General features: G+C 34.4%; 2 protein-coding genes across 2 annotated transcripts; both read left to right on the top strand.

Moving 5' to 3' along the window:
- Window positions 1-6977: 6977 nt before the first annotated feature.
- On the top strand, window positions 6978-7442 carry LOC120128849 (ethylene-responsive transcription factor ERF020-like). Its single transcript, XM_039146468.1, has one exon. It carries the CDS (start codon window positions 6978-6980, stop codon window positions 7440-7442), a length of 465 nt encoding a protein of 154 aa, XP_039002399.1.
- A 1158-nt stretch (window positions 7443-8600) lies between these two features.
- Window positions 8601-10293, top strand: LOC120128850 (probable serine/threonine-protein kinase At1g09600). The gene is made up of 6 exons (XM_039146469.1): window positions 8601-8870; window positions 8957-9241; window positions 9340-9885; window positions 9995-10095; window positions 10180-10229; window positions 10283-10293. The coding sequence occupies exons 1-6, from the start codon at window positions 8601-8603 to the stop codon at window positions 10291-10293; spliced, it is 1263 nt and encodes a 420-aa protein (XP_039002400.1).
- Window positions 10294-14202: the final 3909 nt, after the last annotated feature.

Raw genomic sequence — 14202 nt, forward strand, 5'->3', positions numbered from 1 at the left:
TAACCAAAAATTCGTTCTTTTTAATAATAAAAAAGGGATTCGAGGTCGGTTACGTTTAGGGAAGGATTAGCACCCCTACAACGCCCAAAATTGGTACTTTTTTAATTATAAATTGTCTCAATTATTAGAAATTTAAAAATTTCTAGATATATTTAATTCATAATTCTGTTATTTCAAATAATTTTAAGAAAATATATTAATATACATAAATAAGATATTTACTTATTTAGAAATATCAGAAAAGGGCTTCTAGGTGCTTTAAGACAGCTCTTTTCTTCGATATTAAAAATAAATAAATATCAAAATATGATTATTTTTCTTAAAAGTAATTTATAAAATTAAATTTATAAATAGGAAAATAGAATAAATAAATAAATATTATATATATTTATAAGACTATATATATTGACATAATTAATAAATAATAATAGTAATAGTAATGATAATTAAATATATATATAAATATATAAAAATAACATATGATTAAACAATGTTTAAAATAAAATTAAAACATGGTATGAAAAAAAAATAAAAAAGTAATAAAGCTTGTAAAATAAATGAAAATATTAAACTTAGGGACTAAATTATAATTTAATAAAATTAAATACCTAATTTGTAATTAATTATTTAAAATTACAGGAATTAGACATGCTATTTTGCCCATTTATTAATTTAGTGACTAAAAAAATTATATAAAATTTTAACATCAAATTAAAATAAATTAGAACATACTGTTCAGGATTAAAATATTAATTAACAAAATTACAAGGACTAAATCTATTATTTATCCTAAAATATATTATTTAATACTGGTAAGGACTAAAACATAATAAAATAAAATTCGAAGACTGAATTAGAATGTTTAGAAGTTAGTTTCAGTGACTAAAATGAATAATTACAAAACTTGGATAGCTGCGGAAAGGGTTTGGCCATGCGCGAAATTACTGACATACCCCTCCCCAAAATGGCGTCGTTTGGGAAGGGATATATATTTTCCAAACGGCTGGCCCGAAGGGCCAGCATCCTCATTTCTCTCATTTCTCTTCTCTCTAACTGAGAGAGAATCTCGGTTCTCTCTTCAATTCCCTCATCTGAGGGAAATGAGCTCCGGCCGACGGCCGCGCTTCGGTCTCGACCACCGTTGCCGGCCACCGTATATGGTGGCCGAAATTTGATAAAATAGCCCCGAATGACCCTTTTTTTACTCTAAGGTCGAATATGGCCTCTCTTTTTCCTAAAACCCTATAGATCTTCCTAGATCTAAAAAAGACCGTAGGTATTACCTTCGGTTTTACAGTGATTCCGGTGAGCAGAGTAAGTTTCCCTCTCTTTCCCTCGTTCGTTACTCTCAGTTACTTTCAATATGTTGCTTGTTGTTGGTATTTGGAACCTTGTTGTTTGCTCGGGTATTGTTGTAGTGGTGTTGTTGTGTCTCTATGTCTTCCGTTCTTCTCTCCGTTTTTCTTTTTTATTTTCTGGTGCTCTCTCTGTCCCCTCTTTTTTTCTTTTGCAGGATCCGGTGGCTTTTATAGCCACCACCGGTGATGGCTTCAGACCGGTCCCAATAAGGTTGCTTAGGTGAGTCACCATAGCTATGGTGGTGACTCACCGTAGAGCTCGACATGTGGAGAGGCAGTTGGCCTTCTGGAGACTTCGGCGGCGAACGTGTGTCCTTTTGGAACCAACGGCGGCGGACGTGTCCCTAGGGTTATGATACCCTAGGGTTTTATCTGGAAAGCTGTGGACCGTTTGATCAAACCAGATCCAGTGGCTGAAAATGATGCTGGCGGCTGAAAAAGATAAAACCCTAATCAGTTTAGGGTTTCTATTAGGCTGGCTCGAATTGGGCCAGAACTGGGTATTGTTGTAATTGGGCTTGGGGTATTGGGCCTGTAATATGTAATAATAATATTTATTAATAAAAATATAATAATAGTAATAATAATAATTATAACAATTATAATAATAATTATAATAATTATAACAATAAAAAAATAAAACGGGCAAAAATTTAATGTCTACAGAACTAACTTGGATCCACTGACTGTCGTATTTCTGCTAAAAGGAAACTCGGGTGTCCTGATTGTTTCCCGAGCGTCAACCAAGGCTAGTTTTATGTAAACCTATCTATTTTTGTTTCTACTATTATGATATTAATTATTGTTCTCACTTGAAGTCTTATTTGAGGATATACTAAAGTGTTAGGGTACCTCGAGTCTAACTCCCTTAAAAACTAGCCTTTTGTCCAAAACAGACTGAAAGTATCGATACTATCCCAAGAGTATCGATACTCTTGTAAAAGTTTTGATACTTTATATAAGTATCTATAATATCCCAAACATCGGATCAGTGACTAAAGTGTAAGAATTCAAAATTTAGTGGTTTGATTTAGATAAATTGAAATGTTCAAGGATTGATTTGGGAATTTTTGTTTAGGATTAATTCTCAAAGATTGAAGGATAAAAGGGAAAAATGATCTTTTGTCATGATATGAATTTAAAATTCAATTTTAAAGTTATATAACATGTGAGGAAAAAGGAAAGGCGTAGAACTATTCTCTTCATCTTCTCTTCTTCCTTCTTCCACAGTGAGCTCCATTGCTAAGGTAAGTGTTCTTGAAGTTGGTTGTTTCTTTCAATTTTGAATTGGTTTTGAATCTTTAGGTGGTATAGAAGCTTAAGAAAACTTAAAGATGACTAAAAACTATGAGATTGATGAGTTAATGATAATTTGGTAAAATGAGTTTTAAGGGAGTTGAAGAAAATTGGTTAGTAATTGGATTTTAAAGGTATATTTGACTTGTCAAAGGTTTGAATAAGATGTTTGAAGTATTATAAAGAATCAGAAACAAGTTTGAAGAATGGGATTGATTTTTAGTTTTAAGTGTTCTAGTGGGAATTTTGGATGTTAAGGGGATTTAATTGATGTAAGTTGGTTGTGATAAGTTTTATTGAGTTTAAGGACATGAAATGAGTCAAAAGTATGAGATTTATGTGAGTTTTGGGTAAAATTCAAAATGAAATAAGTGAAATATGAGTAAGGGTATCGATACTGGAAGAGCAGTACTGATACTATAAGGTTAAATGAAAAGAAATTATATGAATCGGATAAATAGTATCGATACTGCATGGGTAGTATCGATACTAGGGGTATCGATACCAATAGTGAGGTATCGATACTATAATTGAAGAGGAAATTCCATAATGCAAATTGGGTATTGATACTGAAGTAGGTATCAGTACCGTAGAAGGGAAATATCGGTACTGGGTGTAGAGTGTCGATACTGTTCAACATGAAATTGTGAATTAAGTGTTTTATTTAGTTATGTAAATGCTTATTGATTTACAATTAATTAAGCTCCGATATTCATATTGGTCATGTTAACTTGTAGATTCGATCGAAAGTGAAAGTGAAAGTGAAAATGATGTTTGCTTAGGGCTTAAGTGAGGCAAATGTGAGTGCAACTTAATTATTTTATATTAGATATGAGAACGACTTGTGGTAAGCCAACCTCAAAGGTTTTTTTATAAAAAACAATTTTAATTATTTTATGTAATATCTTTATAACGTTTTATATAAATTGTATTTCTGAAGTATTGTTTTGATTTTATTAGTATGTGAACATGTTATATGTGAATGTGTTCTATATGAAAATGTTCTATGTGAATGTGTTCAACGTGGAAAAATGATACTTTGAATAATGTAATGTGAAATAATTATATGGTTAAAACCCAAAGTACATGTTATGAGAATTAGAGGTATAGTTGGCATGCCAAGAGTCGAGGGTTCTACGCGGTCCTTCGGGACAATTCTATATGGTCATTCAGGACAATTCTACGTTGTCCTTAGGGACAAATCTATATGGCACTTTGGTGCATATTCTACGTGACACTTCGGTGCGAATTCTACGCGGCAGTTTCGACTGCAATTATAGTGCACAACCTCAAAGTACTCACATATCTTGAGTTCCCAGTGATATGTGTTTGGCTATTTAAATAAGTTAATATGAATTGAACAGTGCTTAAAAGTATATGTTATTTATATGAAATGCATAATGTTTTCCGTATTCAATGTTTTTTGGTATTCAATGTTTTCTTTGAAATGTTTAAACAAGTGTTTTAAATATTTTATTATGCTCATTTATGTCTCATTAAGTCATAGACTTAGCTTGTGAGTGTTTTCACACATAGGTTCAGAGAAGACAGTGAAGTAAACTAGGGAAGGACAACATAACGTTGAAGAATATCATATCAGACTGATTTGAAGAGTATGTGATTTTGTTATTTGAAATTTGGTTGGCATGTACTATTAATGTTTAAATCGTAAATACCCTGATATGTCTTGTAATTATGTTTTCATTGTCCAATAAAAGTAAAAAGTTAAATTTTAGTCAGATTTTTCAAAGAGTCAAAGCATTGAAAAGTCAATGTGACACCTCAGATTTGTATCCAGGTCGGGTACGGATCGGGGGTGTTACAGTACCGATACTTTTAAACATTCTGTTCTGCCTAGTTTCGAAACTTTCTGGGAATTTCGAAACTATGACCAAAAGTATCAATACTCTTGAAATAATATTGATACTCTTGGCCAGAAACTCACGAGTTTTCCCGAGAAGAAGAACAAGTTTCGATACTATCACTCTATTATCAAAACTCAACCTACATAGAGCATAAAATAGGTACAGAAACTCCTATTCTACTATCCCAAAAACCTTAGTGAGGTCCCCAAACATTATTAATGTTTTATAAAGATATAAATGAGCATAAATAGGGCTTTAGACATGTTTATAGCTCTAAAACATGAAATCTATCTTGGGAATGCTTCAAGATTATGCAACCTACTACATTTCATCTAAATGGCTTACATATGGTATAATTGAGTCAAGAGTGAGTTACCTTTGATGTTATACTACTGGAAATGTCAAAGGCTCAGCCCAAAGTAAGCTTTTTTTCCCATTAGATTTGGAGCATTCTTCAAACTCTTGCATTAAACAAAACCAAATGCAAGGGTTACTAACAGTTTCTAGGGATTAGGAGGGGTTTAAAAACACTTTTTAAGACTAGAAATATATGAAAAATGGGTTGGAACCATCTAGTTCCTAAAACCCTTCTAAACCCGTTCTTGCAACTATTGTGAAATGAGTGTCTTGAGAGCTTGATACAAAGTTTGGGATACAAGGATCATGATTCTTACCTTTAGGTTGCTGAACTAGGGTTGCAAGACTACCAAATTTCTATATTTACTTGGTTCTTGGAGAGGAAGAAAGAGCTATTAAGATGAAGAAGTGACAAAGGAGAGTTGAGAAAAAGAGGGTGTATCAGACATGATATCACCAAGCAATTAAGGATTTCAGCCTTAATTTTGAACAAGGGTAAAATTGCTTCTTTGGTCCCTCCAATTCTGACTGCAGATTAAAAACACCCTTTTTAATTCACTATTGGGCTCAACTCAAGCCCAAATCCTCTTCAATTTGGGTTAAGGCTTCCTACAAGCTAAGGAATTAATTCAAGGCCCATCTCAGTTTAGCTCAATACTTCTAACCAAGTATTCGGGGAGTTAAAATTTCACTTCACCATCTCACTCTTTCATAAACTTACACACACCCCTTATCATACAAACCAACCCCTATTTTCATCATTTCAAGCTCACCCTTGTACCATTTACATCAACCATCCAAGCATATATCTTTTAAAGTCTTCACTTATTTGTAAGTTTTTTGCTTCCATCTTATATCCACAATCAAACATAGGTCACCCCTATATCAAAATACATTGTGTTTATCTATTGACCCTTCAAAATGGACTTATCAAGGTTATCCATATTGATAATTGTTATATTATGGAAAATCGATTTGATGTGCATTACGAAATGTAATATCGAAATTATTTTATTAAGGATGATTTTAGAGTAAATTTTTGAACTAATTTATAAGTTGTCAATATTAAATAAAGAAAATTGTATTCTATTTAAATAATTTATTTTGCATTAGTCGACAAGTTATCCATTTAAATGTTTGAATCAAATTATTTTAATTATAATATTATAATTGAATGTAATTAATTTATGGGTCGAGTCAATGTTTAAAGTTATTAATTAATAGGAAGGGTGAATTTCCATTTGAGATATGATGGGAGCCACGTAGGAAGTGTGGAAAATGGTGACGTATTGCATTATGCAAGCTGGATATATGGTGGTGGCAGCCACATGGCCATTTAGTGTGGAAAATGGTGATGTCATGCCTTATGGAAGCTTGACCTTGACGGTCCTCACTCGCTCATTCTTAATGTGTGTGTGTGGGTGTGTGGGGGGCTTCTACTTAAAAGATCTTGGACACGTTCTTATCTCTAGACTTCAAACTACCACTTGACCTTCTCTCTCACACTTCTTTTTCTTCGTATGCTTTCCAATGTTATTTCATTAATGGATAAGAATAAAATTTTAAAATAAAATAAATAAATAATTAAAACATATTAAGATTTCAAAGTGAATAGGCACTCGTCCTAAACCAGCAGTGCATCTACTACGGATTATAATGATATATTTGGGCATCAAAATTGAAAAGAGATCAATTATAAATAATAATAAAATAAAATTTATAATTGAATTGTTACGTTATTAATTTAAAATCTAAAGATTAAAAGTTTTAATTAATTTTAAATACAATGAAAATGAAATATGAACGCGAAGGATTTATAATTATTATCACTCCCAACTTCTTGATTGATTGTAGAAATATTTCGGAAGGCATCGTCCGGTCCACTTTGACCTTTAATATTTGACCTCTCCCTTCAATCTCCATGGATCAGTTCAAATATAAATATTTTTCATATATGATTATATAAAATATTTTTTTTTAAAGTTGAGTTTGACTTTTTCTTCTTCTCAACCTATATAAGCTGCTCTTACGTATCCTCACTTGTGTTATCTCATTTCCTTGCCTGCTTTCGACTTCAATCCTTAATATTCGTCCTAAAGACATGAGTGGTTTTAAAGTAGACGAGAGCTTCGGAAACGGAAGCAGTGGCGAAAGGAAGTACAGAGGAGTCCGTCGTCGGAGATGGGGGAAATGGGTGTCCGAAATCCGAGTCCCCGGCAGCCAAGAACGTCTTTGGTTAGGCTCATATTCGACGCCGGAAGGTGCCGCCATGGCCCACGACGTTGCTTTCTATTGTCTGCGGCAGCCGTCTTCCTTGAATGCTCTCAACCTTCCGACCATGTTGCCTCCCTATGTCGATGCCAACATGTCCCCCAAGTCTATCCAGAGAGCCGCATCGGATGCCGGCATGGCCGTCGATGCCGTCCGGGTGATGGAGATCAGTCCAGTCGGCAATGAGGCCGAAAAGGTTAACGGAAACGTTGGGATCATGGGCGTTGTGGCTGAGTGGTGGGAAGTAGGAGGGGAGGCGTTGAGCATCTCTGTCGATGATTATCTTGAGTGTTGATACTACAATCACAGCTTTATCCATCTGCCGTTATCTCACATGCAGATCAATTTGTACATACAAACTATGATTAGGGATTTGTACTGCTATTGAGATGAATGACGATCAAAATCACAAAGTAAACAGCGGTATTCTGAAGGTCGTTTAAATCCCTTAATAATTCATTAATGAGAAAGCAGCCGCTTATTTTCTTAATTCACAAGTATTTTGCAATCTCTACCAACTCCATACGTCATGTAATTGAATTACTTCTAATTTTTCGACTAATTAATAATTTTTTTTTTGAAAGATACCCTTGAGCTTTACTACAAAAGAATAATATTATATCATAATAAACTAATCAATTTAAATGCTATTAAATTTCTCTGCTGTCTTTGTCATATAATTTAATACTTTTCCTCTCAGCAAAATATTATAATTTATATCCTCGTAAAACATTTTATACAAAATATTTCCTTTCTGTCGTATATTACTATGCCACATATCAACTCAATTAATAAATTATCAAAATATATTTAGTTTTAAAAATAATCAGTATTATTATTATTTGTTCATAATAGAAATCAAAATGAAACAGAAAAAACAGTTGGAAGCGAAAATTAAAGAGAAAAACATTGAGCGTCTCAAAAATCTTTGGTTTGTCGCAATGTTAGGAGCTAATCTCACGATGTGGTTTCCCACCCACTTTCCTTCTTGTTTTCTTTTTTACTTTCACTTTGATTATTTTACAGTATTGTCGTCTATTTCCTTTTGTTCTCTGCTTTCATGTTCCAGGATAAACAAAACACATATGTTTTTGTTATTCTGGAAACAAATAACTTCAATATTTTTTATTCTTTTGGATTTCGTACTAGTTTTTCTCTACCACCCATTTTCTCATTGCTCCTCTAACATTAGATATTTGTAAAAAGAAAAATACTGTTTTATTCATTCCGCGGTTCCTCAGATTTTGATTGCTTCACTGTAGATAATCATTTTTCACATTGAAAAGCTGGAAAAAAAACCCTACAAATATACATATTAATTCTCTGGAAAGAGTGTTGAGTTGAGGTTTTCCCTTGAATGGTGAAAACTAGGTTGGCTTTTATACACATTTGGGCAATGCATGTATTTAAACATCTATTCAAGAACAAGGTATCCTGTAAGAAAAACAATATTATGGGCTGCATTTACTCAAGGGGAGCCAAAGATGTCAAAATTAAGGACAAACTCCGGAAGAAGATCAAATGTAAAGATAAGGCATCATCAATGCAATTGGTTGTTCCTTTACCCTCACAAGACGACGATAATTTCAACGGAGACGAAAAGCTCGGCAACGGTGGCCAACTAGATGCACCTGAATGGCCATCATGGCTAGCTTCGGTTGCCGGAGAGGCTGTTAAGGGATGGAAGCCTCGGCGGTTCGAATCTTTCGAGAAGTTAGAGAAGGTAATGAGTAACATTATTAACATGACTTATATGTTAGCTTTACCTGATTTTTGTTTCCCCTATTGACATAATTAGTCGTATTGTAGATTGGTGAAGGAGCTTATAGCAGTGTATATAAGGCTCAAGATCTTGAAACCGGTAAAATAGTTGCCATGAAGAAGGTTCGGTTCGTTAATATGGATCCAGAGAGTGTTCGTTTCATGGCCAGGGAAATCATTATTTTACGGAAGCTTGATCATCCGAACGTTATGAAGCTCGAAGGGATTGTAGCTTCGAAGACGTCGCAGAACCTGTATCTTGTTTTCGAGTACATGGAGCATGACCTTGCAGGGCTTGCAGCAACTCCTGGCATCAACTTTACTGAACCACAGGTATAATAAAGTTTAGTGTTCAATTCTTTTTATATATGACCTCGAGTGTTATATATATATCTTCTGTTGGTCCTATAAGAAGGTGATTTTTTCTGTAGATTAAATGTTACATTCAACAACTGTTCCGGGGCCTCGAACACTGCCATAGCCATGGCGTCCTGCACAGAGATATCAAGGGCTCGAATCTTCTGATCGACAACAATGGAGTTCTTAAGATTGCAGATTTCGGTTTGGCTACAATCGTTCAGGCCAATTCGAAACAGCAGTTAACAAGCCGTGTCGTAACTCTTTGGTACAGGGCACCCGAGCTTTTGCTCGGTGCCACCGACTACGGAGTTGGTGTAGATTTGTGGAGCGTCGGATGCATAGTTGCCGAGTTATATGCTGGGAAGCCTATCATGCCTGGAAGAACAGAGGTGGAACAAATGCACAAGATATTTAAGCTGTGTGGTTCACCCTCAGAGGAGTACTGGCGGAAAACAAAGCTTCCACATGCAACAAGTTTCAAGCCTCAGAAACCTTCCAAAAGCCGGATCGCGGCGACTTTCAAAAACTTCGCTCCTTCTGCCTTGTCTCTTGTCGAAAAACTCCTTTCGATGGAACCGAAAAACCGAGGGACCGTTGCTTCAGTACTTAAATCACAGGTATTTGCATACCCTTGTACTGTTGTACATATATAAAACTTATCATGCTTGTTTACTAATCTTCTTCAAATATGAATTCACTTACATTTACTGTGTTTCTCCTTTTCAGTTCTTTAAGAAAGAGCCTGTGCCTTGTGATCCATCAAGCTTGCCAAAGTATCCTCCCAGCAAAGAACTAGATATCAAACATCGTGATCATGAAGCAAGAAGGTTCTTTTCTTTGTCAGACCCATTCGTTGTCACCTCCATGAAACCTAGACTTGTGTGTTCATGTTGTGTTCATATTATTTCCAGGAAAAGAGCAGAGACCATAAAAGGGCCTGGACCTGCATCTGTTAGAAGAGGTTCAAGAGATATTAAGGCAGTGCCTACACCAGAATTCCTTGTTGAGGGACAGTCGAACGGTGAGGAAGATTCTACAGGAAACAGCGGAGAGTTATCGATGCAAACACTTCAGACAGCCAACGGTTCCCTTAAGACAGGTGACAGAGCATCGAGCAAAGGCTATGCATCGGTAAATAACCACTGTTTCTGCTTAATTCTAACAATTATCGTCGTTGTTTGGAGCATTCAAGTGACTTACCATCATTTTCTACAATAATTCTGCATGTTTTTACTAAATATAGCTGAGACCATGAGACTGCAGATTATCAGAATATACAAATTGTGATGGTTGGCAGGGTTATGCACCAAGGAACAAGAAGATCCAATACTCAGGACCAGTGATGACTGCTGGAGGAAACATCGAGGATATGCTGAAAGAACATGAGAGGCATATCCAGCAGGCCATACGAAAAGCACGTCATGAGAAGTGAGTACCCAGTAACAGCTGCATCATAATGGACAATAATTGATGATGACGACTCCATCAGACTGTTTTCAATGGAAAAAAATGCAAGTCCGAACCCTCGTAAACCTACTTTGTACATAGTCACAACAAAATACACTGAGATTGTAATGCTATATAAAATTAGTGTAGTGAAAAAACCTATTTGTACATAGATAGTCATAACTAAACGTTGCAGTATACTGCAGTACAATTGTGAAAAAACCTTCTTAATAAACCTAACAATTTAGAAACGTAATAGAGGCTATACGAGATATAAATCGTCTGACAGGCGTAGGCAGGAAATGAAGATAACTCCTGCTTAACAACTTCCTGTAATGTAAACATGAGTCTGAATAATACAAAAAATGGTTATGTATACATAATTTTTTAATCTTGTTGTTATACACGAGATATAAATCGTCTGACAGACCTTTCATGATGGCGTCGACAATAAATGTGAACAATGCCTTCCTTGATGGAAAGCTACGTGATGAAGTAGTTTTCATGATGCAGTCGCCTGGATTTGAACAGTTTACGGTTGATGGTGCTTGTGTTTGCAAACTAAAGAAGGCTTTGTATGGACTAAATTTGTGTCCCAAATTTTGGACTAATAACTAAAATGTAAAATTTGAAAGTTTAGTGACCCAAGTAGAAATTTAAGAAAAGTTCAATGACCAAATGGTAATTTTCTCAAAAAGAATTTCTATCATGTAAATGAATAGTTCACCTCTAAGAATGATATTTATGTGTTTCAGATTTTTGATATCGTATTTGTATAAAAGATTATTAAGTGATAAATTTCGATAAAATATTCAGATAACCGAATCAAATAAAAAATTTACAAAAAATTAAGAAATAGTAGTAGAGGGTTAGTAATATTATTTTGATATTTTTTAATAGCAGAATTTAACATGAATCAGGTGCTTAACATGTCAACAAGTGAAAGATGAATATCAAATGCTTTTAGAACTTTTGCAGCCGATCTCCATTCCTCAATGGAAATGGGAGAGAGTCACGATGGATTTTATAACATAACTACCATTAACACCAAATAAGGAGGATTTAATTTGGTTCTAAGTCAATTTAGTTACAAATGTGTTGATATGGATATACACTTATTGTTTTAGTCATAATTTTGATGTTTCTCTACAAATCGTGACTTGGTGCTTGGCAATATTGAAATTTCATAAAAGAGTTTGTTGATACTTTTGGTGAAAAAAAGAAAGAAAAGAAGAATAGAAAATGAAAAAATGAAGTATTGTCTACTAGTGATGTTGGTGTTTTATGCTTGTTGTAGGTAGCCATTGTTAATCATGGGAGCAAAGAAGGATTTGTTGATGCTGAAAACAAATTTGTGTTAGTTCTTTACTCAAGAGAAGTTCGTTTGGAAGATTATTTAGATTTTTTGTTTTTCTTCTACAAGTTAATATAGAACTTAATGCTTAACAGCTGAGTATCCATCGTGAAGGAAAAATTCTGGGAAGAGTATAATATTTAACAACCTAACTTTTCTTCTCAAGATGAGCTTCAAATGCATCTAGAAGTTTGAAGTCTAACAGCTTTGCTTTCAAGAAAAAGATGGATGAATAAATACTGTTGTGTGCATAATGAAGAAAAAAGAAGAAGAAGAAAAGAAAAATATTGATTGAGTTTGTTTGAATAGTAGCTCACTGTCAGAGTAACAAGTGGTGCATTGATAAAACCACTAGTTGATAACAAAAATCTTTTCAAGGAAATTTAAAAGAAGAAGAAAGAAGAAAACATGATGAATGTTAGAATGTAATTATGTTGAAAACATTTTGATATTTCGATATAACAAATTCAGTTAAATGAATTTTAAGATTTTCCAAAAATTTTCTAAGTATTTCGATATAATTCGAATATCAAAATAATACTCCAAATCTTTCAAATGTCATTTTAATCCTTACTCAAGGTAAAATTAAGTTAATCTTAAAATAATTTCAAAACGATTTTACAAAATATTTCGAACCATCTCAAAGCCAAAAATTCCAGATTGCTCAGAGGGAATTTTTAATCCTTACTCAAGTGTAAAATTAAGTTTTAATCTTAAAATAATTTCAAAACGATTTTACAAAATATTTCGAACCATCTCAAAGCCAAAAATTCCAGATTGCTCAGAGGGAACCGATTCCCTTCTAAAAGGGTATCGATTCCCCTCCAAGAGGGTACTGATTCCCCCTTAATGGTTTGGCTCCGAGAATTCCAGTATGCTCGGAGGGAACCGATTCCCCCCTAGGGGGTACCGATTCCCCCCTATGTAACGGTCGAAATATTTGAATTTTACACTTAGGGAACCGATTCCCCTTAAGGGGTACCGATTCCCCCCACGCTCCAAACTGTTTTATTAATTAATTTCACACTAAAACGACTATATTATCTTCATTAATGATCCCCAACGTTCAAAAGTGATTCAAGGTGTATTTAAGCAAGCTTAGAAGTCATTGATCAATAACAAGAAACATCAAGTAACTAAAATCAAGAGAGAATCAAAGAGAAAGCATCAAACCTCAAGTTTGAGCATTTCAAGCCTATTTTTCATTCAATATTCATTTTGCTTTCAAGAACACTTATTATGCTCAATTGTATTCATTCCTGAGTGTTCTTTTCTTTGTTCTAGAATTGTGCAAACAATCCACCTTGTGAGGATTTCCTTGTAAGTTTGCAAATTTGTATTGTTCTCTTTGGGAGAGAGTGTTCTCAAGAATTTGGGGTATAATTCTTGAGGGTTTTTAAGGTTACTCTTTGTCCTCAAAAGAAAGACAAATTAGTGAATTTGTGGAAAATCCTTAGTGTGGATAGCTAAGGTAGTGGACGCAGACTTTGGTTGAGAAAGTCGAACCACTCTAAATTGTTGTGCAATTTCTTTCAATTTTCTACAAAAGCTTCCACCAAAATTTTATTGCCAATTCACCCCCTCTTGGTCGATTCCGTCAATCGATTAACTCAATAATTGGCATCAGAGCCTAACTCATTTGAAGGTTTAATCGCCTCTTGAGTCGATTCGGGAAGAGTTACATCGATAATCAAAGTCATCAATGGCCTCTACTTCAAACTTCGACTCTGGTCTCGATTCGATGCCCGTCAACAAGCCTCCTTTCTTCAATGGGGATAATTATGCCTATTGGAAAAATAGGATGATGTACTTCATTCAAGCAAGTGACATGGGAGCATGGAATATTGTAGAAGAAGGATACTTCAAGCCTCTCACTCATCCAAGATTATGGAGTGAAGGAGAGACAAAAATGTTCCAGCTCAACTCCAAACCATCCATATCATATTTTGTGCTCTTGGACCATATGAATACGGAAGAGTTTCATCTTGTACAACCACCAAAGAAATATGGGACAAACTTCAAGTCACTCATGAAGGTACCGATGTGGTAAAGAAATCTAAAATTAGTATTATAACGCATAGCTATGAAAATTTCAAAATGAAACCAAATGAAGATATCAAAGCTATGACAGATA

Source organism: Hibiscus syriacus, unplaced genomic scaffold (assembly GCF_006381635.1).
Source record: "Hibiscus syriacus cultivar Baekdansim isolate YM2019G1 unplaced genomic scaffold, ASM638163v2 tig00110482_pilon, whole genome shotgun sequence".
In the NCBI taxonomy this organism is placed as follows: Eukaryota; Viridiplantae; Streptophyta; class Magnoliopsida; order Malvales; family Malvaceae; genus Hibiscus; species Hibiscus syriacus.